Source organism: Plecotus auritus (assembly GCF_963455305.1).
Source record: "Plecotus auritus genome assembly, chromosome: 1".
NCBI classification, from domain to species: Eukaryota; Metazoa; Chordata; class Mammalia; order Chiroptera; family Vespertilionidae; genus Plecotus; species Plecotus auritus.
This window is the reverse complement of record NC_137770.1, coordinates 217,794,641-217,821,023: the sequence shown is the minus strand read 5'-3', so window position 1 is coordinate 217,821,023 and position 26,383 is coordinate 217,794,641. Positions and strand designations below refer to the sequence as shown.

Below are 26,383 nucleotides of genomic sequence, written 5' to 3'. Positions count from 1 at the left end.
TTTGAGACTTTCCAGAAGCTTATGAGGAGTGTTTTAGTGGGTTCTTGTTTGTTTTGCCAGATCACCTACCCAACCTGGATCTCACCGCATTTTGGACATGACTGAGCCTGTTCAATGGGCCAGATACCACTGGCAGCAGCTGATGGGTGGCCCAAACAGGAACGAGGATGAGAGGCCGTACAGCTATTCCTCGCTGCTTGCCTGCGGGAGCAAGTCCTCTCAGACCCCCAGACTGGCAGGAAGGCACCGAGTTGTTGTTCCCCACCTCCAGCCCTTCAAGGAAGAGTATGAAAAGTTCTCTGGAACCTACGTGAATAACCGAATACGAACGACAAAGTACACGCTTCTGAATTTTGTGCCAAGAAATTTATTTGAACAGTTTCACAGGTACTTTTAGTTTTGGGAAAAATAACTTTGATTGTTTTTATCATTCTAGGTGATATGAAAGATTTTTCAAGTTCATAACATTGTATGTTACTTAGGCTAAGACTTGTGACGTGGTCTTTGACGATTCTGGTAGGGTCTGTTGTGGAATGATGTCCACTTACATTCACTTAGCACGTTGCAGTTGACAACATGCTTTCTCCTGACCAGAGAAGACATTGTTATCCTCTTAGTATGGATCAGGAAACTAGGTTGGACATTGTGGTTTAGCCAGTCCTTAGGTGAAACAATAAAATCCAGTTTAGTATCTATTTATTGGCTCTCTCGTATGAAGTTAGGCACTGAAGGAAATGCAAGTTTACATGGGGCCCCTTTCCCATGGATTTGGTCATTTGGCAAGTGAAGCAAGATGTGTATACAAACAGTGGAAAGAGATAGTGGATGTGAAGAGTGTTAAAAAGGGCTGCCTAGTGGGATGGAAGCCTCAGAAAGAGAAAGAATGCTGATCGCTATGGCAGTAGAAGGGGAAGTGGCATTTGAACTGAATTATGGGGGATGGAGAGATATGCAAGGCAGAGGTGTCAGCACAGCACATCAGCTGCAGGAAGGGGTGTGCCAAGCAGTAGCACAGAAGATTTTCTTGAGGCCTGGGAAGTCATCCGTTCAGACTAACACAATGAAAGGCAAACTGAAGGCAGAGAGAACATTCAAGAAGATACTGTGTATGCCCTGGTGAGTTGTAAGGGAGACCTGAACTTAGATCAGTGTGGGAATGAAAAGAAAGATAATCTGTTGCAGATACTATGGATTAGATATGGAGAATAAAGGAAAAAGATGGTGTGACCATGTTGAGCTGAGATGTCCAAAAGGATTAACAGAAAAATTAAAGGCAGAAATAAAAAAGAAGCTTGGCTGGAAGATTATTTTGTTTTTGTAAATGTTGAGTTTGAGATGCTAATGGGAGTACAGAGATTCTCAACATTCAATATTCATTCCCATTATTCTCTCTGTATGTGTTCCACATGCACTTATTGAAGAGTGGACGGGTTTAAAGTATACGTGTGGCCCGGCCGGTGTGGCTCAGTTGGTGAGCATCATCCCATACACCAAGAGGTCACCAGTTCAGTTTCGGTTGGGGCACATGCCTAGGTTGCAAGCTTGATCCCCAGTTCAGTGCATGCTGATTGATGTTTCTCTCTCATCAGTGTTTCCCTGTCTCTCTCCTTCTCCTTTCCTCTCTCTCTAAAATCAATAAAAGTATATTTTAAAAAAATAATAAAATAAAGTATACATGTGAATTTGTTAATCACTTTAAATGCTATGGGTGTTTCTGCCTTTTATGGGGCTTGCACTCTACTGCACTTTGTGGAATTCGACCCTGAACCTTGAAGAATTCAGGGCCAGTGATGGAGATTTGGGTGCAGTCCACATAAGTAGCGAAAGGTGTTAAGGAAGAAATTTTTCAAAGTAAAAGGAGTTGGAGGTTAGGAAGGAGAAATGTGTGTAGATTATTTTGAAAAGTTTAACAGAAAAAATATGTGGTGAAAATTCAAGGGGCTATGCAGCATTGAGATTTTGTTTGTTTCTTTTAAGGTACAGGGTCACTTGAATTTACTTTGCGGGCCAGTGGAGGAGTTTTTAAATATATAAAATAGAGGAATGGAGGAAGTTCCTGAAAAAGTGGTTCTGAATAGCATCAAAGCAGAAATAAGAAGTTGGTCTCAAGGGGGGAAAAACCTCTCAGGCTTTTCTACCAATTTTGAGCCTTGTTTGATTGTAATGTTTGGCCATACAAATTAACTTCTGAAGGGTAGACGGTTGCATCATTTAAAAAGTTATTTTTATAACCCATAACACTGAATTTCCTCTCAGTTTTTGAACTTTTGAAGAGAAAATAGTATTTCCTATTATGCTTTATACTAGAGGCCTGCTGCATGAAAATTCATGCACTGGAGGGGGGTGTCCCTCAGCCCGGCCTGCCCCCTCTCACAGTCTGGGAGCCCTCAGGGGCGGCAGGCGACCCGGCGATCAGGGGAAGGCGACATCCCCATCACACCTCTGCTGCTGCCACTGCCGGCAGCGCAAGCCTTGGCCGGCCCTGGTTACCTGAGCCTTGGGTGGCTCTGGGCAGCTGGGCAGCCGCCATTTGAGGCTTGCCTGCACCTTGGGCCCACCCTGGGTGGCTGGGCAGCCACCATTCGAGTCTTGCCTGCGCCTTGGGCCAGCCCTGGGCGGCTGGGGGGCTGAGGGCGGGTCCAGCCACACTGTGCACCTGCCAGCCCCCTGGCAGGGCTGAAAGGACTGGGCACCGCCATCTTGTGGCCATGGGCGCTGCCATCTTTGTGATGGCATGACAGTCAATTTACATATTCCCTCTTTATTAGATAAGATCATGTGTCACACGACTCAAGACTGTCACACTCCAATATTTACTGTTACATATTTAATAAATACTACCTCTCATTTATTAAAGTATGCCTTGAGCTAGATGTTTACAGGAGTAATAAATTGTTGGTTCAGGTTTTTTAGATTTTGCTAGTTCTTTATTCTGTATCATCTGAAATCAGCTAATAAACACTTATAAGAAAACACCCTGAGGTTTTTTCACCTCTTTTGCTTGAGGTGTTTATGTGATTTGTTTACATCTCCTTGTGTGTGTTTCTTTGCAGAGCCGCCAATTTATATTTCCTGTTTCTAGTCGTCCTGAACTGGGTGCCTTTGGTAGAGGCCTTCCAAAAGGAGATTACAATGCTGCCTCTGGTGGTGGTCCTTACAATTATCGCAATTAAAGATGGCTTGGAAGATTACCGAAAATACAAAATTGACAAGCAGATCAACAACTTATTAACCAAAGTTTACAGTAGGTAAGTGTAACAGGAGCTGTCCTGGGGAATACACATGCATCATTTAGAAACTTGCAGATTGTTATGTTTTTCCCCCTTAGGTGTGACCAGGACCTTTTTTGTGGTGGTAGTGGTGGTGATGATATTTTTAACTAATATGTTTTAAAGACCTACAGTGACTTTAATTCATGTGTCATAGGAAAACAAAAGTGTATGAGATGTTGTCAACCCAGGACACAAGCCTCTATAACTATAAGTGGAACTGAAAGAATAAAACTTAAAACCATCAGAAGGAAAGCAAGCAGATAGGTTTTAATTCTAAATGATACAGTTTGGGATTAGAAGAGGGTGGGGTATGAAAAATATGAATGGATATGGAGAACAAGATGGAATATGAAAAGGAGAAGACAAGAGCTGTCTGGAGAAAAGGGATTCTGTAAAATGGAGGAAAATGTTCTTTGGGTGCACAAAAGAGGCTAATAAAACCTTGCCACTGCAGCAATAGTTTAGGACTGTGTTAACCAGTATTTTTATTAAATGACTAGTGGCCCAGTGCACGAATTTGTGCACATTGAAAGGAAATTAATTAGAAGAAATATTTTAATATCGCTATTCGCCCTTTCTCTATAATAGAAGTGTCAATCAAATTCACGATTGACAATGACAGATGGAAACACATGCGTGTGATTGGCGCCAGCAAGAGCTTTATATGTATCATGAATGTGTGAGTCAACTTAGCCTTTTATAGGTATAAAATAAACTTGCTTAATTAGACCAGCTTCCTGATTTAGTTAAACTTTTTCTAGCCCAGCGAAGCATGCCAACTTCTCTTTCAGGTAATAGTCAGCAACACAGTAGTAAATATCAACACAAAGCAGATTATTATTATAGATCATGCAGGGAGAACAAAGGGTAAACTATTTAACTGCAGCAGTTTTGCCTATAGTCTGCACAGTGAGAAAACCTGAAGTCATTTTCAAGGTCCACCATTTCTTCTTTTCAGTCTGGTCAACTTTCTGAGCTTTCTAAATCTCTGTTTTCCGGCTAATGAAAATAGGATCCCATCAAGTCTCCTATCTACCTACTCTAGGACTTCTGTGAGAATCAAATGAGATGCATGGGAAAATGCTTCATAGACATTTGGTTAAAGTGTAAATGTTTCCACCTTGCTATAAAGCAAGTTGTGTTCCTGGGCTGAAGAAACTTCAAGGAGGCTAGTCGCTAGGGAGAGGAAACCAGGCGTTGCTACGTGATGTCATTACCCAGCACCCACAGCGATTGTTTCTGGGCTGGCCATGGGGTCTCGGCAGCATTGGCTGTGATTTGGTGGGCTGTCACTCTGGGGTGGTGGCAGGGCCTGTGTCCCACTTGGGGGAAGCCAAGTGTTGCTTTGTGGGCACCAGGTCTGCAGTGCCATTTCTCTGTAAATGGCCAGTGACCGTCATGGCAGCTCCTGTGTTAAGCATCTGCCCCCTGGTGGTCAGTGCGCATCATAGCAACTGGTCGGACAGTGGGAAGGACACTTAGTATAAATATATATAGATAAATAGAGCTGTTAATATGGTGGTATAATGATTTTTTTAATGTTGTATCTAGGTATTTATTTCATTTCTTTTGTATTTAATTACCCTTCCTTTCTGCCACTTGGAAGCTCTCTGAGAGCAGATGTTGTGTCCTGTGCACTTCTGGATCCTTGACACCTTGACCACAGGGTAGATGCAGAAATCACTTCATGTACAAATAAACCCATCAAATAGTAATTTTAATTTTATTCCAGATTTATACTCAGATAACTTAATGGTTCAAAATCTCACAGGAAAAAAAAGGAGATGAAAAATGTGTTTTAGCAGCTAATAACTAAATTTTCAGGTTATGTAAGTTGTGGAATTTGGGTTTTATAATTCTGTGGCTTCCCTTTTAGCATTTAATGGATTAAAATTCACTCTAATACTTTAAACATGCTTTAAATTATACAATGAAGTTTTAAAAAACTATTGTATATGTTTTTAGCTAGATATTCTATTTAAACTTTATTTTTCCAATTTTAGGAAAGAGAAAAAATACCTTGATTGCTGCTGGAAAGATGTTACTGTTGGGGACTTTATTCGCCTTTCCTGTAACGAGGTCATTCCTGCAGATATGGTCTTACTCTTTTCCACGGATCCAGATGGGATCTGTCATATTGAGACTTCTGGGCTTGATGGAGAGAGCAATTTAAAACAGAGGCAGGTGGTTCGGGGATATGCAGAGCAGGTAAATAACTTGTTGGCAGTTGGTGACATTAACATTTTCTTTTTAGAAAATGACTAAGCTTACTTTCACATGTGTAGATAAAGAGACTTAAAATTTTATTTTTACCATTAAAAAATACAATCCCAGAAGGCTTAATACAGCTCCGATATCAGTGGAAGTACGCTATATTTTGTAGATAATAGGATGTAATGACTTAGGAGTTCAAGCCTTTCAGTTGGGCAATCATAAATTTTTTGCAACTGAATTAAAGGCACCTAACAGAATTATTTTGACGTTGGGTGGTGGGCAAACAATGCAATATACAGATAATGTACAATAGACTTGTATACTTGAAATCCATATAATTTTATTGACCAATGTCACCCCAATAAATTTAATTTAAAAAGAATTATTTTGCAATTTGGGAAATTATTTTGTAATAGAAATAATCACCTTCTAATTTATATTTCTTAAGCTTAGACTTTATGCTATTGAAGCTGGAGACATAAATAGATCATTGTTTCTAAAAATCTATAATTACTTATATACCAAGGCCTTTTAAGACTTTCATAGCTTCTCATACCACAGAGCTCCTAGACCCTTCACCGGCTATGGTAAGGGAATCAGGAACTTGGAAGTTATATTCATTAGCATGAGTTTGAATGAGTTCCAACTCTGCTATTTAATTACTGCGTGACTTCGAGCAACTCACGGACATACTTGATGCATCAGTTTCTTTGTCTTAAAATGGAAATGATGTCTCCTTCAAAGCATTGCTGTGAGACTCAAGTGAAGTAGTATACTGTATGTAAAAGCATTGTACAAAATGCCTAAATAGCAGCTTTCCTTCCCTTTCTCTAGAAGCACTTGAGATGAAGTATTTTAAAATGTAATGGTCTTCTTTTCAATGAACCACTATTGGGTCAGATTTTCTTCATCTTATACTTGTAAGCCAGAAAATATGTGAGCCAAAGAATAAATACCCTTATCTTTAGTAAATTTCAACCCCTGATGTCAGATCGGGCCCATCTTTCAACCTATGTATTTAGACCCTCTGTGATTGATAGGCTGCCGAGTTTATTGTCATTGTCACTTCTGTAAGCATTCCTCTACCTGAGACATTTGTAAAAGTCTTGTACAACTTGGAAATTTATTACATACCACTAAATATCTACTTTGAGGGAAATGCTGGTTAATTAATCAGCACACTTTGGATTCAGTTAAGGGTGAATTAAGGGTGAGCACTCTGACATCCCATGACCTCGATTGTAATCCTGGTTCTAATTTTTTTCTTGTTTTGAGACCTTTAGCAAATTACTGATCCTCTTTGTGTCTCACTCTCTTCATCTATTAATTAGACCTAATTGTAGTACCACATGGGGCTAGGAAAAAGATACTAACCAGTTAACTGCTACGATGTTTTGAATTTAATTGAAAAAGGTCCGCCGCTTGTGTCTATAGACACTTATGGCGTACAAATGGTTAATTAATATATTTAAAGTGCATAATACAGATTCCAGTACATCAAAAGAACTCCACAATATTATTAGCAGATCCAATTATATGATCATAACTCACATTTTCTATGTATGTTAATATTTCACGAGCTGTATCAATAGCATTTTTTGTTAGCCATAAAGCCTCATAAAAATAAAAAAATGAGATAGGGTTGGCTTGGATTGTTCATAGTGAATCCATACCTATGTCTATAAAGACACTTTGCTTATTTACCCATTGGTTTTATAAAACATTCTAAAATTACTGTTTTCTCCATTAGAGTATTTTGTAAGATATTGATGTCTAGCTCTCATTTTTTAACTTTTAAATAAAATATTCTGGGATCAAATGCATATGTGCTCAAAGTCTTCACATATACATTTACCATCAGAAAATATCTATATGGTCTAAGAACAACAACAATGTTTTCATCTTTTCAGTGCCTTCTAGATAAGTGTTTACTATATGAGTAGAAGCTCTCTTCTGTAGAGTCCTGCATAGATTCTAGTACGTGATTTGGACATTCCTATTGCCTGCCTATGTCTACTAATGCTCTAGGACCATTCGGATCCAATTTCTTAATTCATAACTATGCCTATACTTTTCTTCATTTGGAAATTTATAATATAAACTTTGTGGCAAGGAAGCCTTAGTTTTACCTTAAGAAATGGTGAAGGGATAAACACTTAAATCTTCTTGTTTTATGATTTAAAAATATGTGTATAAATATATATTTTAGGACTCTGAAGTTGATCCTGAGAAATTCTCCTGTAGGATAGAATGTGAAAGTCCAAACAATGACCTCAACAGATTCCGAGGCTTCCTGTGAGTGTTACATGGCTTACCTTTGTGGTGTGAGTGGAATTGTGTGTTGCAATTATATTTAACTTGAGATAAAACTTTATGTACTTATATCCAAGTTAAATCACTAATGGTCAATATGTTTAGACAACTTATAAATTTGGTAATATTTATCTATGTATATTTTTAAAATAACAACAAAACCTTGTTCTTAAGCTATTCCTAGAATCTCAGTGGTGTAAGAATGTCTTATAAGCTCCACATTAAGCCCAAGACATTCTAGTCATTTGGAAGGAGGTGTTTGGACAGAACTGACAGCGTAAGTGAATGATAGGACGGTGTCCTGCAATTAGAGGAGCATATGGACAGTCTGGTTGGCAAGAGTTAGCCAATGACTTGGAAACACATCAAGAAGAAGAATGACGACAGTGTTTGTTCTGGAGGCTTCTTGTGGTATCCACATCCCTTTTGCATGAGCAGCTAGAATTTGGGGTCTTGCCTAATTTCATGCCTGGCTTATGCCACTTAAGTGCTTTATGCTCTGAGCCAACTTATTTACTCATTTAGTTTCTTTATTTTTAAAAGGAGACAATTTGACCTACTTCTTAGGGGTAATCTTGTGAGAAAATGGTAGAGAAGAGTTCCCAACTCATTTTCTGAGACCAGAATTATCCTTATACCATTACCCAGATACCAAAATCATTCAAAGACATTTAAAGAAATATCACTATCCCTCATGAACCATATATGCAAAATTTCTAACAAAATTATAGCAAGTCAAATCCAACAATATATAAAAAGGATAATACACATCATGACCAGGTTTCTTAACAAATTAAAAAGGGAAATCCCGGTGATCATTTCATAGATGTAGAAAAGTGTCATTTCATAGATGTAGAAAAAGTATTTGACAAAATTTAACTTTTGTTCTTGCAAACTGGAAATAGGGCACTTATGAAAAACTTATAGATAGCATCATACTTAATGGTAATAGACTAAACGCTCTTTCCCTAAGATCAGGAACAAGACATAGATACTTACTTAACAATTTTTTTTCAAACTAGAACTGGAGATTTTAGCTAGTGCAGTCAGGCAAAAAAAAAAAAAGGGGGAAATAAAAGACATAAAATAATAAAGAAGTAAAACTTTTATTTACAGATGGTGTGATGGTCTTTGTAGAAAAGCTGATAAAAATCTATAAAAAAGCTACATGAAATAATAAATGGATTGAACAATGTTGTAGGAAACAAAAGCAATATAATATAAAAAACTCAATTGTATTTCTGTATACTAGCAGTGAGCAAATAGATATGGAGTTTTAAAAATATAATGTACAATAGCATCAAGAAAAATAAAATACTTAAGGATAAATTGGACAAGAGATGCAAAAGGCCGAACAGTGGAGATTATTGAGCACTGTTGAGAGAAATTAAAGACCTAAATTTAAAGTAGAGATGTATGTTATTCATGCATTGACTCAATGTTTTCATGTCAGTTTGCCCCAAATTGTATAGATTTTGTGTAACCCCAATAAAAATTCCAGCAGGTTTTTTTTAGACATTAACACGTTTATTCTAAACATTTATATGGAGATGCAACTTACCTATATTAACTAAAACAACTTTGAAAAAGAAGAAAGTTGGAGAGCTAACACCATCAGATTTTAAGACTTATTAGAAAGGTACAATAATCAAGCTGTGTCCTTTTGGCATAAAAATTGACCAATAGATCAATGGAAAATATTACGAAGTTCGGAAAGTAACACAGACATTTATGGACACATGGTATTTGATAAAGATGCAAAAGCAATTTAGTAAAGAAAGGTTCGTTTTTTTTAATAGATGATGCTGTAGCAATTGAATATCTGTATTTAAAAAAATAAATTACAATCCAGACTTCTCACCATTAAAAACATTACTAAAAAAAAAAGGGGGGGGGTCCTATCCTTAAATGTAAACCTAAAATTATAAAACTCCTAGAAGAAAACATAGGGTTAATCTTCAGTACCTTGGGTTAAGCAAGTATTTCTTAGCTACAACACAAAGTATAATCCACAAAAGCAAAAAATAAAAGAACTTTATCAAATTTAAAAACTTTTTCTCTTCAAATGCCACTATTAAGTGATTGAAAATATAAGTCACAGACCGGAAGAAAATATTTTCAATGTATATATGATATAGGATTTACATTAAAAATATATAAAGACTTCTTAAAACTCAGTAATAAGAATACAAACACTACAATTTTTAAAGTGCTCAAAAAATTTGAACGGACACTTCAGCAAAGAAGATATATGGATGACAAATATTTGTGTGAAAAGATGTAAGTTAAAACCATAGAGCACCAATGTTAAAATTACAAAGAACAACTATACCAAATGTAGGTGAGGTTATAGAGGGATGGGAACACTCATACCGCTAGTAGGAATGTCAAATGATACAATTACTTTGTAAAACAGTTTGGAAGTTTCCTAGAAAATTAAACCTATACCCACTGTGTAATCTGAATACTAGAAAACAATGGTATTTAGAAACTGTTACATCTTTTCCCCAGCCGAAGCAGGTAACACTGAAATAACAAAAGAAATGGGCCCGAGCTTTGAAAGCTTTCCTGGGAACTGCCTAACTTAGTACTCTAATCAAGAAAACTCAAAACCATGATTTTTATTTTTACATCCCCACTTTTGCCATTTAAAAATGAGCCTCTATGCTGTCTTTCTTATAGAGAACATTCCAACAAAGAACGCGTGGGTCTTGGGAAAGAAAATCTACTGCTGAGAGGATGCACCATTAGAAACACAGAGGCTGTTGTGGGCATTGTGGTTTATGCAGGTTGGTTCCCACCACTGTCTCCTTTGTGCTTTCCTGCAAGTTAATATTTTCCATTCACTCGGAATGTAGTCTTCAGAGGCAGAAAGGAAATTTTGTCTTGATGAGCTTAATCATTGGTCTCTGTTTTTCTAAATGGATTACAAAGGCAAACTAAATTAACAATATTTATTATGCAACTACTTTTAATGAAATTATCTGCCAGAGAGATTTTAAAATATGTACTTGCTGCCTGGCTTTAATATGCACATTCTCTGACATGTTGTGTTAACTGACACAGGCCATGAAACCAAAGCAATGCTGAACAACAGTGGTCCCAGGTATAAGCGCAGCAAATTGGAAAGAAGAGCAAACACAGATGTCCTCTGGTGTGTTCTGCTTTTGGTTATAATGTGTTTAACTGGCGCATTGGGTAGGTAACATTTCATTATTTGCAGACATCTTTTTGGCAAGATATTCACTTAAAAGTGTTTTACTTTAAAAAGATTATGAATATCTGACTTCTGTAAGGAAGGTTTTATTTGCCAGCAATTTTCCCCCCTTAAATCCTAATCTCATTCTTTGGCCTGAAAAGTATGAATGTTAGTTATACATGCCACAGTAGAGACAAGAGAATGTGTAGAATTCTGAATTTGAATTTGAATTTGTTTAAAAAACAAATCATTGGTGTTCAACAAAGTAAATACTTCATCCCTGATTTTTTTTTAGAAATGAAGTTCTATATTTGCTTACTATATATGTAGTATCCATTTGATATCTGTATATTTTTTTGAAAGGTCATGGAATCTGGTTGAGTAGATATGAAAACATACCCCTTTTTCATATCCCTGAGCCTGATGGGCATGTCATATCACCAGTGTTGGCAGGATTCTACATGTTTTGGACCATGATCATTTTGTTACAGGTAATTTCTGTCGAGCTTATCATAGAATTTTAAGATCTTTGCCACTTACTCAGCTGTATTCGGTTATTCAACCTTCCCCCCCCTTTAACATTTTTTAAATTGTTTGGTTCTTTTTAGGTCTTGATTCCCATTTCTCTCTATGTTTCCATTGAAGTTGTGAAGCTTGGACAAATATATTTTATTCAAAGTGATGTGGATTTCTACAATGAGAAAATGGATTCTACTATCCAGTGCCGAGCCCTGAACATCACGGAGGATCTTGGACAGATTCAGTACCTCTTTTCTGATAAGACAGGAACCCTCACTGAGAATAAGATGGTTTTTCGAAGATGTAGTGTGGCAGGCTTTGATTATTGTCATGAAGAAAATGGTGAGTGTTGGGTGTCTATGATAACCTTAACATTGATCACTTTGCACCCACTTAATGGTTTGATAACTCTAGCATAGAAGTGCCATATTTAAGCATTGGGTAGTTAAGTCATCCAAATGGGCATTAAGCTTAATTGTCATCCATTCAGAAGGTAGTAGGTCAAAGTCAAGGAGTCTGCTGCCATGGTTTCTTTTAAAGGAAAGTGAATTACCAATAGAGGTAGAAAGTTGAGGTTGGAGATGTGACAATGCTATTGCATTATAAATGCTTTTGAGAATCTAATAAGAGTAGAAACCATATCCCTAAAAAGTATTTTGAAAACATTTTCAAAGGGATTACAGGCTCCCCTTAATTCTGACATTCAGCTGGTTGGTATTCATTGATTCTTGGTTAAGAACACCTAGTTTAAGAGTAAACAAGATGAGCTGAACTTCTGACACTAAGGAAGTAAATACATAAATTACAAGTTTTCCTTAAAGAATTGAACTTTAATTTTATATATAAAAGCAGTATGTGCGCCTATGAAGGTAATTCTGAGAAGTGTTCATAACAAATTAAAAGCCCTACTTTCTAAAGGTTAACCACCATTGACAATTTGATGAATATGTAACTAGCCATTTCTTTACGCATATTCCTCTATATGTGAACATATATGTTTACACATTTTCCCTTTTGTGCGTTAGAATGTGTTATGATATTGTTCTGCAATTTGCTTATTTTATTCAACAGTATCTCTTGGACCTTTTTGCAAATCATTTCATAACATTAAGTGCATAGTATTGCACTATTTGTGGTCAAGCTCCGTTTGCTATTATAACAGTACTTTCAATTAACATCACTTATTCATTCAACAGATGTTTTGTGAATTCCTAATATGTAGCATTAGCCTATGATTTCATGTAACCTAGAATTTAGATCAAGGAAATAGACAAATAAGATTAAAAATTATGATAAATACTAGTGAGTTGAAAGAAAATGCCTGTTTCTCATGCCCAACCATAATGAGAAGAGCTATTCCTTTTAGTCTGTGTGATTTTTGTTGTAGACAAAAATTGTCTTAGTTTGTAATTAGCAATGAGATGCTTAACTTTTCATATGTCAATTGGGCATTTGAATTTCATGTCCTTTTCCTATTACAAGAGGTTTTTGTTTTTTCATTCTTAGTCATCTGTAGGAGGGTTTTATCCGTTGTCAGTGCTGATGCCCCAGTCTACGTGGTCTGTGGCCGGCGTCCATCTTTGTGCAGTGGGATTAAACTAGGTGTTAAATAATTTGGTTATCAACCCTAATATTGTATCTTTCTTCTACACGTAGCAAGTGTTTTCCTGGTTCATGATTTATCAGTGTATTGGTTTTCTATTGCTGCATAACTAATTCCCACAAACTTAGTGGCTTAAAACAACACAACTATACAATCTCATGGTTTCTGTGGGTCAAGAGTCTCTTTGGGTCTCTCACCAGACTGAAATCTACTTGACCATATACATCTAGAATTTCTGGTCTCTTTCTTTGCAATGGCTTAAGAATTAGTCCATGTATACACACCACACACACACACACACACACACACACACACACACACACACTGAATGCTGAAGGGGGTGACGGTAGAGGCCAGTTCTCCAAAGAACTTAATTCTGGGGAGATGTATTATTAATTCTGAGACATATTATTTTTACTGAAATGAAAACAAGTTAATTCTTCAGGGTTTTCTAGCAAAAGTGTTGGCTAGGAGATATTACCATAAAGAATTTTGCCGCTTGGAAATAACCCCTTACACATATGTAATTGAACGAAATACATCTGACAAGACCATTTTGTGTTTTAAAACCTTGCAACTTAGAAATCTGGTCCACGGACTAAGCAGCATACAGACAACTAGCAATCTAACAAGCACATATATTTGTTGATTATTTACTGTGCATTCAAGACACTGGACATAATCATAAACAAGACAGATAAGGCCCCTGTTCTCATGGGGCTTCTACTAGAGAAAATAGTCACAAAGAAATTAATTTTTAAATGAAGAAAAATATTAAATAGCAAAAAGTGCTTTGCAAAGAATTAAAATGAGGTGATATGATATAGAATGGTTGGAAGCCTACTTTGGATTGAATGACTGGACAAGGCCTCTCTCAGTGGAGACATTAGAGCCTAGATCTAAATTACATGATCTTGAAGTTCAGGGACAAAAGTCTTACAATCAGGGAGCAGCTAGTCTAGCCCTCAGGCTGAAATGAGCTTGCCAGTTTTCAAAGTAAAAGAAAGGCCAGTGAAGCTGGGTTTTAGTGAAAGTGTGGAAGGAGAGGCAAGAAAGCTGGAGAGGTCAGTGGAGGGCAGGTCATTCCGAGTTACATAAGCCAAGAAAAGGGATTCAGATTTTACTCTGAGTGAACTGTGAAGCCACTGGAGAGTTTTGTGCAGGGAGTGATCCGATTTGCTTTATCTTTTAGGAAGACCACTCTAGCTACTGTGTGAGGAATGGGTTGCTGAAGGGCAAGGAGACCAGTTATGAGGCTATTGCACTAGTCCAGTTGAGAGATGATGATGGCTTGGACTAGGGTAATAGAGATGGAGAGAAGTCAAGATATTTGGGATGTATTTTGGATGAACAATGGACAGCTCTTGGTGATGCTATGACAAGTGGGGCTGGGGAAGAAGAGAAGAATCAGGGAGAATCCTAGATTTTTGGCATACGTAACTAGTATATAGTTAGGTACCATTTACAAAGATGGGAAGACAGAGAAAGAGTAAGTCTGAGGGAGAAGAATAGGAGAGTTCTATTTTCACATGTCAAATTTAAGTTATCTATCATTTACTTATTCAACAAATATTTATTGAGTATCTATCAACCACTGCTTTGGGCTCCGGAGATATCAAAAGCAGGTAAAATGATCTGCTCTTTCAGAGTTTATATTAAAAATATAAGCAAATGAGATATACTAGTATAGTGTATAGACAATGGTAAGTGCTGGGATAAGATTTATAGTAAGTAGTGTGGTTAGATCTGGGAAATCTTCATTGACAAGGGGACCTAAGAAACTTGAGGAAAGTAATGGAGGGAGCCATACAGACATCTGCTGAAGAACCTTCTAGACTCCCAACTGGAAGCATCACATGAAGAATTGGATTCCAATTAGAAGTCAGAGTTGAAGGTATAGGTTTGGAGGTCATATGCAAAGAGATGCTATTTCAAAGATGGGACCAGATGACATTACCAAGAAAGAGTTATCGGTAGAGAAGGGAGGGAGCTTCTACAGCAACCCAATGTTTGAGGCTTGGGGAGGAGAGAAGACAGCAGGAGAAACTAAGAAGGAACAGCCATTGAAGTAGGAGGAAAAATAGGTACGCATGGTGTCAGAGAAACAAGAAGAGCCATGTCGAGGAGAAAATAGTCAGCTCTGTTGGACATTGCTAAGAGTTCAAATAAAATACAGGCAGATGCGATCATTGGATTTGGTGACAGGAAGCTCATAATTGACCTTGACAAGAGCAGTGTCAGTGGAGAGACAGGGACAGAAAGCCATGAGATTAGTTGAGGAGAGATTGGTGTAGGTGAAAGAGGGGAGAACTCTAAGGGTGAAGTCCTTGAAAAGGCCAGAGGGTTGGATGGAGAGCTTGAGTGGAGGGTTTGGCGTTTGAATCTTTATCCATAGTAGGAAGACAGAGAGTTTGGGTACAGATGCAGGTAGGCTGGTTGATTCAATGATGGGAAAAGAAGAGAGTTCCCATCTGAATGCTTCTCCTTTTCTCCATGAGGTAAGTTCATTAGCTAAGGGTATTGGGGGAGGGGCGGTTGGAGACCAGGTTTTAAAAGGGAGGAGATGGTACGAAATAGCTGTTTTAAGTAAATGCCTGACATATTCAACTTGCAAGTGGTTCTTCTCAGGTAATGATGCAGTGTGATTTTTTTACCCCTCAGCCAAGAGGTTAGAGTCCTATCAGGAAACTGTCTCTGAAGATGAGGATCTTGCAGACACTCCCAGTGGCTCCCTTGGCAATATGGCGAAACCGAGGGCCCCCAACTGCAGGATGGTTCATAATGGGCCTTTGCGAAGTAAATCCTCAAATCATCTTGCTGGGAGCTGTTCTGCTCTAGGAAGTGGAGAAGGAGCTAGCGAAATGCCTCATTCCAGACAAGCTGCTTTCAGTAGCCCCATCGTAAGTGTGAATGCATGGTTTGCCTCTTATCCATCAATAATGAATAATGCCAGAACCTCCTCATAATTATAATAGAGCCAAACACCGTTGTCTTTTCAACCTGAGAAGAGACCACATAATTGCAATTTAGTGTGAGTGCCATACATATAATTAAAAGTATAAACAAACAATATCACAGACTCCTAATTTTGGGGATAACTTCAGTGTTGAGAGATAATATATCATTTCTGGGGAAAAATAGGAATATTTCTGATTAGGGCCAATCATGTCTGAGCTTGAAGAAGGCTGCCTTCTGTAAGGACCGTAGCTCACTCTCAGGAAAGCTAACCAGAGTTATCTTGTACACAGGTTAGTATGTCTAAATCATTGGTACCCTCCAAGAGCTTATTTATTTTTATTTGTTGTTAATGCTCACTCAGGGATATTTTTTCCATTGATTTTTAGAGAGAGTGGAAGGGAGGGGGAGGGAGAGAAAGAGAAAAAGAAAGAGAGAGACAGGGAAACATCAGTGTGAGAAAGACACATTGATTGGTTGCCTCCCGTAGGGCAAGGATGGAACCTGCAACCCAGGTACGTACCCTTGACTGAGAATCAAACCTATGACCCCTTGGTGCCCAGACTGATGCTCTCACTCCTGAGAAGCACTGGCCAGGGCTCTCACATTTATTTTGACAGTACTTTTTGTAAACACAACTTTGCTGACCAGAGCCCAGCTTTGGCCAGCTCTAATACCCCTTTTATTATGGTTACAGCGCAGGCTCTCAGCCATACAGTCGTCAGATTCCCCAAATGAGGTATTTGGATTGACTTACATCAATAGCATTTGTTACAAAGACGGAAGTTGCAAACTTTTCATTAGTCTGAGATGGACTTCAGAATGCAGTAATCTCTATGTTCTGAAGCCAGTTATTAGTCAATGTAGAGTTCATTGGTACAATGAAATCATTAGCTTCTAAGATCTCTCACTCAATCCCAGATGTGTTCCATAGATCAGACATCTCTGAAATATGAAATTTGAGAATCCTGTTCATACCAGGCTCTTGTTGGAGATTCCCAGTCCCCAGTAAGCCCTCTGAAAAGTGCTGCAGTAAAGAAACCTGTTTAATTTAAACTTCTTTTTTCAACGTATTTCAGTATGGAACTCTTTGTTTGGTTTGGGGTTTTGTTTTGTTTGCTTAATATGTATTAACATTCTGAGAATGATGCCTCTGGGAGTATTAGTCCAGCCCTGAGTCTGACAGCCACTAGCTGGGGGTTTAATCATAGGCCTTGATAAAGATCATGCAACAAGTTTCTCAAGCATCCCTGGGTTGACTAAACATCGAGTGAGAAATCTCAAACTTTACTACTCTCTTCTACTGACTTTGAGGGAAGGCTTGTTCTCTGAGTACCGAGGGCCCAGCCAGTCCCCAGCTCAGTGTTACCATGTTTGAGATGCATGAGGAAATGTGGGCAACTCATTAAAGAACAGCCACCAGATTATGAGAGCCTATGAACTCCATCAGTCTGCAACAAGACTCACATTTTTGCTAAGTCAGATACCACAGGACAGCAGATATACAAGTATTTAGATAGAAATTTAAGAATGTTTTGTAACAGCAGATAACGTGGACCTTTAAAATCCATTGTGAGCCTGGCAACCTGCCTGAAGGTGAGTGCATCATTCGAGAAAGAAAAGGAACATTACATTACTTGGGTTTCTGTTGTGCTGGTCTCATCCCACCCACTGTCTCCTTTACTTTATACAGCCACCCTCTGAGGTAGGTGTTATTTTGACCATGATTCAGAAGAGGAAAATGAAGCTCAGAGGGTGAAGCAAGCTGCCAGAGGCCTCTAGCTAGTATGCAGTGGATCTAGGACCTGAACCCAAACCCATATGATTTCCAACCTGTACTCTCTTCTTACTAAGCCTATACTAGTTGTCACCAAACTCCTAAGCATAGAGTACATGCCCCAGTCTTCTGAGTCTAATGTCACGTATCTCCATATTTTACTCCTCCCCCTAAATCACTTCTACTGGCTTTCATGCATTCAAGATGCTTTGCCAGCCAACTGCGTCTAGGATTCAACTGCATCTAGAGTACAATGGCATTTTTGTGAAATTGATTTGAAGTTCCTCATTTGACTCATCTGAAAAATTCCTAAGGCAGTTGATATTATGTTAATGGATTATAAACAGATTTCTACTACAACATTCTTTGCTGGAACTAGTACTCCTAAATAAGTGTGAGGAGTACTGTGTTGAACAAAGTGGAGTATTTTTTTCAATAACAACTTGATAGAGCCAATTTGTACAAAGAGTCTTTAAGAGGAGGGCGCAGAATAGAGTTGCCATATAATTGTGATGATCAGAAATCTCTTGGCAGAACTTTTAGGAATGCCTCGTAGAATGTTATTAGGAAATGCTGATTAAAGCCGGCAGCCTGCTCACAGTAATTTTTATTTTGGAGGGTTGGTTTTCCACAATGGTAGTGACTTGAGTCATAAAATATTTTGTTAAAATAACATGGTATGAATAATGCCCTTACTTTAAAGAGAGTTGATACTCAACAGTTGCTGATGGACGAATCTATGCCCAAGGTAGAGTCCTTGACACAGTAATATGGATAGCTCTGGTACTGTGTATTTCAAAATAAGAAAAACTCATTGAGCTAGATTTTGGTGAAAGGCATTGTCCCTATCTCCTGTTTAGTTTAATAGTCAAGGTAGTCCCCATTAATATTGTGCATTCTGAATTTTCCTTTTTTTTTGGGGGGGGGGTCTTTTATTTCCCTGTTCTCACTTTCCACAGTACTATGTATCTTAAATATTTTTTTAGGAGAATAAAGTTTACTGTGTCATGATTCATATATTCTGGTTATAAAAGCTTCTCATTTAGATTTAAAACTCCCATTTTTAGACATTTGTTACAACAACACTTTGTCTTATTGGATCTCCAGGAAACAGATGTGGTGCCAGACACCAGGCTTTTGGACAAATTTAGTCAGATTACACCTCAGCTCTTTGACCCCCTGGATGAGACTATCCCAGATCCACCACAGGAGAGTTTGTGCATCATTGACTTCTTTATTGCTTTGGCAATTTGCAACACAGTAGTGGTTTCTGCTCCTAACCGACCACGACAAAAGGTAAGGTCTCCAATGCAAACAAAGGTCACCTTTCAGAAGAGAACTTTGGATTTAAATGTCCCTGTACTGGTCTTGTTATATGGATAATAATAATAATAAATAATAATAATAATAATAATAATAGCAGCTAATAATACCAGCTTAACATTTATACAGCAATTAATCAGTGCTCTGCACTTACAATGTTCTAAGTGATTTTAGGTGTAATTACTCCACTGTAATTTTCTGTTTTTCAGTTGAGGTTAAGTAACATGTCCGGTCACAGGATGGTTTTGTGGGGAAGGTGGGATTTGGACCAAGGACGTATGGCTCAGGGCTACTATATATTTTGCTTCTAGGAGGGTAGCTGAAGAAAGCGATTCTCGTGGAATGTGGCTCTGTTCATTTTGCTTTAGTTTTCGTACCAAATTGAAGCTTTTTTTTTTTTTGAGCCTTCTGAGACTTCCACCATAGTATGCACTGCATCAAACAAGATACAACATATTAGATTTATTATCATGTTTCATGAGAATGTACCTTTTTCATGTACCAGTTGAGTTGGCTTTAAATCAATCTATCTAAAATCCAATACATCTATAATACACCAAGGTTCTGCAATTCCCACAAAAGCCGGATTTCTAAAGTCTACTTGTAGCTTAGAATTCATGGAAAATTCATTTTCAGTTAAAAAGAAAAACTTGTTTTAGAGACTGGTGATTCACCACTTGCTGTGTTAGCTTCCTTGTGTATAACTATCTCCCCTTTTGCACACATTCACTTAAAATTCAATTTGCAGCACAACCCAATTAAATTTTAATTTTCCACCAGATCATTTTCTTTTGGCAACTTCAGAGGTGGTCAACTTTAACATAAAAATAATTTACTTCCAATTAAGCTTTCATTTGCTCAGAAACTATATTTTTATAAGATTTCAACTAGAAAGTTGCCCTTTGAAAAGTGATTATAAAATTAGAGAATAAATTGTGGAGTGTTCTGTTTTCTCCCAACATAATACTTTATATACATCTATTTCCAAAGCAGACATCTTTTAGCGTTTTCTGCTTAAGAAATATTGATACCTTATCTCCAAAGAATATAATATTCTATGGCCGAAAATAAAATATAGGTATATAGGAGCCTACGTTTCATGATATTTCAAGGTAGTGATAGGAAGGCAGTAAAAAAGGAGCTAATCAGAATTCTCGTGGAATACAGAAACCTAATGGGTGATCGAAAAATTGGCCATCATGAGTCCCTCAAACTATTATGAAACTAATAATCTTTAGAAGAAAACTTTTTAATTCCTTGGGCATTTCTGAATGAGAAAATTTTAGGAACCAATTAATTGCTCTTCACAATCGAATATGCTATTATTGAATACTTAATTTGCTTACAAGTTTTAAATTGTTATTGCTAGGATGCATACAATAAAGATTATGGGTTTTTCTATATTTTAAATTAGCTCTTTGGCAAAAATTGCTAATAAGTACACACACTGCTGGCAATATTAGCATTTTATGTCTTTTGCTATTTGTCAGATTTCGTCCTGAATGGTTGTAGAAGTTCATAATGCCATCAACGTTAGCACATCTTTTTCATTATGGCTCTTCATTTTTACTGATGTTCTCTATGGCAGTTGTAAGCATGAAGCCAGTTGATATCTATTTAAGGGAGTGGTAACTCTTTGTATCTCATTTCCCCCCCAGTTTGACTTCAAAGTTGTCTTTTGACTGCATTATTGAGACCTTCCCAAATTCCTTCCTAGATCCGACTCTCTTCACTAAGTGGAATGCCCATTAAGTCTTTGGAAGAGATTAAAAACCTTTTCCAGAGACTGTCTGTCCGAAGATCAAGTTCACCATCTCTCGCCGGTGGGAAGGAGCCATCTCCTGGGGCCCCGAACGCCTTTGTGAGCAGACTCTCCCTCTTCAGTCGAGTGAAACCGGCCTCACCTGCGGAAGGAGAGGTCTCCCGGACAGCCGGGAGCCCGCCGGGCCCTGGTAGCTCCGCTTGCCCTACAGAAACAGAGAAACAAAACGGTGGTGCAGGCATCACCAATGGCAAGGTGGAGGCCCTCCCTGGACAGCCCTTGACCTCCAGTCTGTGTTATGAGGCAGAGAGCCCAGATGAGGCGGCCTTAGTGTATGCCGCCAGGGCTTACCAATGCACTTTGCAATCCCGGACACCAGAGCAGGTCATGGTGGACTTCGCTGCTCTGGGACCATTAACATTTCAACTCCTACACATCCTACCCTTCGACTCAGTAAGGAAAAGAATGTCCGTTGTGGTCCGGCACCCCCTTTCCCACCAAGTTGTGGTGTATACAAAGGGTGCTGATTCTGTAATCATGGAATTGCTCTCCGTGGCTTCCCCAGGTGGGTTCATGTGGAACTGAGGGTGGTGAGATGAAGGGCTCAGAGATGAAAAGACCACTCTCAGTGGTTGATGAAAGCAAACAGGCAGACATGTGGGGATCAGTCATACTTGCTGAAGTAGGGAAGGCTCAATAGGATTGGGTGAGAAAGCATCTAAGTTTGGGGGCTACCTAGACCTGTGTGCAAATCTGGCCGCTGTCATTCACTATGTCTTGATAAGTTACCTGATTCTGTATCTAAGTCTTCAGTAAAGGGTGATTATAGTACCTTCTTTATAGGTTCCTCAGAGGTTTGACGTTGTACTGTATACCATGTATGTACAGCCTTTTCCCAGTGCAAGCAAACTGTAAATGCCTGATGAGGGACTGATAGCATTGTTAGAGTTATTGTCACTGTTGTTATTGATGGTGTGGGAACAGGGTTGATATTAAGTTCTTGGTACTTTCCTCTCCCCAGGGAGAATGGGAACAACGGGAAGATGAATTCTGGGGTTCCCTTTTATCAATGTACATTTGAGGTCCAAAACTGTAAGGCCTTTCGTTTGTTGTAGGTTCAGCTATTATTTTAAAAAATATGTAATTGGGCCGACTGGTGGGAACCCTGTGTTTTGCTAATTATTTCAGATGGAGCAAGTCTGGCAAAACAACAGATGATAATAAGGGAGAAAACCCAGAAACACTTGGATGACTATGCCAAACGAGGCCTACGCACTTTATGTATAGCGAAGAAGGTGAGGCTGCTTAGCACACTACTCGCTCTTGCCTTCCAGGTAATTTGCTTTAAGAGGCCCGACAGCCCTCACCAGGTGGCTCAGTCAGTTGGAACAGCATCCCGTGTGCACCAGAGGGTTGCAGGTTTGATTCCAGGTCAGGGCTCACACCTGGGTTTTGGGTTCCATCCCTGGTTGGGGCGTGTACAGGAGGCAGCGACCAATGTTTCTCTCTCACATCCATGTTTCTCCCTCTCGCTCTCCCTCTCCCTCTCCCTCTTCTCCCTCTCCCTCTTCCTTTCTGTCTTTCTATCAATAAAAACATCTCCTCAGGTGAGGCAAAAGAGAGAGAGCTGACACCCACTGGGCTACATTTGTATCAGGGGCAGAATCATTTCCCGGAAAAGGCAGAGGGTCTCTTTTGATCTTGAACTCTCCATTCTTACACCTATGTGTGAATAGGTAGAAAGTGCCTCTCCCCCTCTACTCCAGCTGCTTTATAAGAACTTCAATGTAGATTTCTCCCTCTAAGGCAACCTGAAGACAAAGGAAAATGCATCATTCATTCCTTCTCAAGGAATTCCTCCTAATTTTTATTTGGAACACAACTTCTTGCTTTACCAGCATGGTCTGCTCTCTCTTTTTACCTTTACAAATAACTGACCCCATAAACCAACCATCAAAAGACATCAGAGATGCTGCTGACTTTATACTACCTCAAGCTACACCATTAGAATCCCCTGAACTTTCATAAGTGGAGACTTCTCCCAGCTGCATGCTCTCTGGTTTAACTGAATAGGTTAACACAGTTTCCTCATGTATGGTGCAGAGATACTGAGCTATAGGGTCCATTCATCATCAGTGTTACACTAGCCAGTGGTTCTCAACCTTTTTAATGCCGTGACCCTTTAATACAGTTCCTCATGTTGTAGTGACCCCCAACCTTAAAATTATTTTCGTTGCTACTTCATAACTGTAATTTTGCTACTATCATGAATCGTAATGTAAATATCTGTGTTTTCCGATGGTCTTAGGCTCTACAGCAGCGGTTCTCAACCTGTGGGTCGCGACCCACAGGTTGAGAACCGCTAGCAGGGTTGCCTAAGACCATCGGAAAACACAGATATTTACATTACGATTCATAACAGTAGCAAAATTACAGTTTTGAAGTAGCAACGAAAATAATTTTATGGTTAGGGGTCACCACAACATGAGGAACTGTATTAAAGGGTCGCGGCATTAGGAAGGTTGAGAACCACTGCACTAGGCTGATCATAGAATTCGGGAAGCATCTGACCAGGGTGTGGGCCTGGTATGAGTGTGCCCACAGAGAGGAATACCTAAAATAAGCTGATGGCTTCCTATTTCTCCAGGAGTCAGTCCTGGCAAGATAGTCATGTGACTGCCTTATAACTCCTTTCTTCCCCCCCATAGGTCATGAGTGACACTGAATATGAAGAGTGGCTGAGGAATCATTTTTTAGCTGAAACCAGCATAGACAACAGGGAAGAATTACTGCTTGAATCTGCCATGAGGTTGGAGAACAAACTGACTTTACTTGGTAGGGAGACTATGTTGTATTTTCTGAATGCAGAAGTTTGAGAAACACTTGACATTTCTAAGTTATTCACCAGCGCCTTCCCCCTCCCCCACTTTGATCTAATAGATACATGTGGTTCTGCCCACCCTATGCCGTCTCATATCTACCCAGCTTCCAATCCTTTCTATTCCGTTTCCCACTGCAGTGAACTAGACTTTATTTGTGGTCGAGTCGGGGTGGTCTTTCTTAAGGAGGTCATTTAAAAACCCAACACGTAACATAGAGTACAAATCACATAAGCATCCTGGTTCCAGAGAAGAAAGCTGAAGTGTCTTGCTATGCACTGGATGCCTTACTTAACATGTGCTGTCTTTCTGAATCTGCACAACAAATCTTCATTGTATTTAGAAGAAACTGGGAGCACAGAGCAAAGCCACATGCTCCTACCTGACAAAGCTAGGGAGACACTCTGGCCCACCTGGTTCCAGGGCCGTGTTCTTTATTCTGCACCTGCTACTGGGCTAATGAAATGTATTTCTCTGTTTTCTCTGACTTCCTGATTTCAACTAAAGGTTACACACTGACACCCCTTGTGTCAGGTTGCGCTGTATCCTGAAATCTTCCGGAGCACTTTAAAAAATGCTGGTGTCTGGGATTCTAATTCAATTGTTCTGATGTGTGGCCTGGACATTTGAATTTTTAAAAGTTCCCCAAGTAATTCTAAGAGGCGGAAAAGGTTGGAAACCACTGCCTTAGACCTGGAGATCTGGTTTCCAGTATAACCACTAACATCCCAAGGGACCGACCTCTGAGCCCCATCCCTCTGGTTCAGAGAAAAACAATGCTCTCAGCCTCTGGCCAATAAGATAATGGTGCCCACGGCTAAGTCCATTCTCAGTGACAGAGTGAGTATTTGTGTCGGCATTTCCTCATCTGAAATTCCAAGCTGTAAGATACTCTGTGGGTTCAGTGCCAGAGCTCACTTGGCAGCAAAATCAGGCCTGATTTGATAAGAGTGTTTATAAATCTTTATTACCCTAACTAGTGTGAACATGTGTATGCTATGCTGCAGAAATATTAATATGCTAGATTACCATATATTATAAAATATGATATATGCACCATATTATCTTTTTAAAATCTGCAAAATTTTTTTATTCCAATACTTATCTGGCCCTATTTCAGAAAAGGGAACTGTGGACTTAACACTAGGAAAAGAGCATGGAAGATAGGTGTTACGCCTTACAGACAAGAGCATTCTTTAAAATTCTGCCCTTACCCTTGGGAGTGTCATAGAATTATAAAATTATAGAGTAAGGTTACATAAGTAACTGAAACAGTGCCCCCTCCATTTACAGAAAAGAAAGCTAGCCAAAGGGAGAATAAGTAAGGTTGATAAACTTATTGATTCTTAAGGCTTCCTTCTGAAAATGTTACTTTGTATGTGATTTTGGTCTGGGTGTTCACATTTCCTTTGGATCCCTGGAAGTTACTAGAACAAGATTGGGTTGACTTACAGATAGGGCTCAGTTATAGCCTCGGTGAGCCTCAGCTGGCTGAGTTTCCTACAAGCCCTGTTGCACTTTGGTGAATTTGTAGGTGCTACTGGCATTGAAGACCGTCTGCAGGAGGGCGTCCCCGAGGCTATAGATGCCCTTCACAAAGCCGGCATCAAGATCTGGATGCTGACAGGGGACAAGCAGGAGACAGCTGTCAACATCGCCTACGCATGCAAACTGCTGGAGCCAGAAGACAAGCTCTTTATCCTCAACACGCAGAGTAAAGTATGAGTCATGAGATTTAAACCATCTTTTTTGTTTTTTCAAAGCCAGTGGAGCATTTGTGATTTGATGAATGTGTGGAGGAAGAAAAACTGATAACCATTAGCTCCTTGATAATTATTTATTCTATGCAGCAGCCTGCCTCGTGCTTGGGGGAGGGTACCGTAGTTCTTCTAAAGGCTTGGTGAGATGTCAGAATGGTTCAGAGGAGCCATTGCTGAATAGAGGTATGAAAAGGAAGTTTCTTTTTTATTCCCCCTCTCCCTTCTCTTATTGGGTGGCTTACCAGGGATTTGACAAGATTAGCCCATAATGACAGAATATTATCAAGCTCTAGGACAGGAATCTATCTCCCTTTCAAGTTGAGAAGAAGTGATGATTTCTATTGGAATCAGGTGAATAAATTAATATTTTCATGGTAATTCTAAAAATAGACTCTCAGGGTAAGCATGCCCTCTGGTGGTAATTTGTGTATAGTACTACTGAGAATTCCAAAAGTTTGAAGAACTCTTTAAGCAAGGATTTTTTTTAAGGAAAAGGAATTTAGCGGTTTGGACCCAACTATTTTTTCTAACCCCTCCCTTCCCACCTAATCTCTAACACAAACATTCTAATCAGTAAACAATTGTTTTATTTTATTTTATTTTTTTCAGAAAGTTCCTCGCATAGTGATATTCTAAGGTTTCAGCATATTGTGTAATTTGCTTGGAAAACCTTCCTCACTCCTTCCTCTGTAATTAGGCTGAATCACTGACATCCATTCTGTCAAGGCAGCCTGACTTTCAAACCCCGGAGCTTCTCACCTGGTCACATCTAGGACTCAGTCACCGGCTGCCACGTTTGGTTAGCCA

The 26,383-nt window shown here is 39.0% G+C and overlaps 1 protein-coding gene across 3 annotated transcripts in view; it reads left to right on the top strand.

Annotated features, from left to right (window-relative positions):
- The window catches only part of ATP10D (ATPase phospholipid transporting 10D (putative)), a 74,948-nt gene that overhangs the window by 21,628 nt on the left and 26,937 nt on the right, over positions 1–26,383 (top strand). For all 3 annotated transcript variants that reach the window (XM_080682738.1, XM_080682737.1, XM_080682739.1), the window contains exons 2-15: positions 61–387; positions 3,054–3,248; positions 5,276–5,480; positions 7,696–7,781; positions 10,482–10,588; positions 10,866–10,997; positions 11,362–11,489; positions 11,607–11,859; positions 15,782–16,020; positions 18,960–19,148; positions 20,893–21,502; positions 22,126–22,232; positions 23,646–23,772; positions 25,351–25,535. In XM_080682738.1, coding sequence (XP_080538864.1) covers positions 98–387; positions 3,054–3,248; positions 5,276–5,480; positions 7,696–7,781; positions 10,482–10,588; positions 10,866–10,997; positions 11,362–11,489; positions 11,607–11,859; positions 15,782–16,020; positions 18,960–19,148; positions 20,893–21,502; positions 22,126–22,232; positions 23,646–23,772; positions 25,351–25,535 — 2,853 coding nt within the window. In that variant the 5' untranslated portion in view covers positions 61–97. The remainder of the gene's footprint in view (positions 1–60; positions 388–3,053; positions 3,249–5,275; positions 5,481–7,695; positions 7,782–10,481; positions 10,589–10,865; positions 10,998–11,361; positions 11,490–11,606; positions 11,860–15,781; positions 16,021–18,959; positions 19,149–20,892; positions 21,503–22,125; positions 22,233–23,645; positions 23,773–25,350; positions 25,536–26,383) is intronic.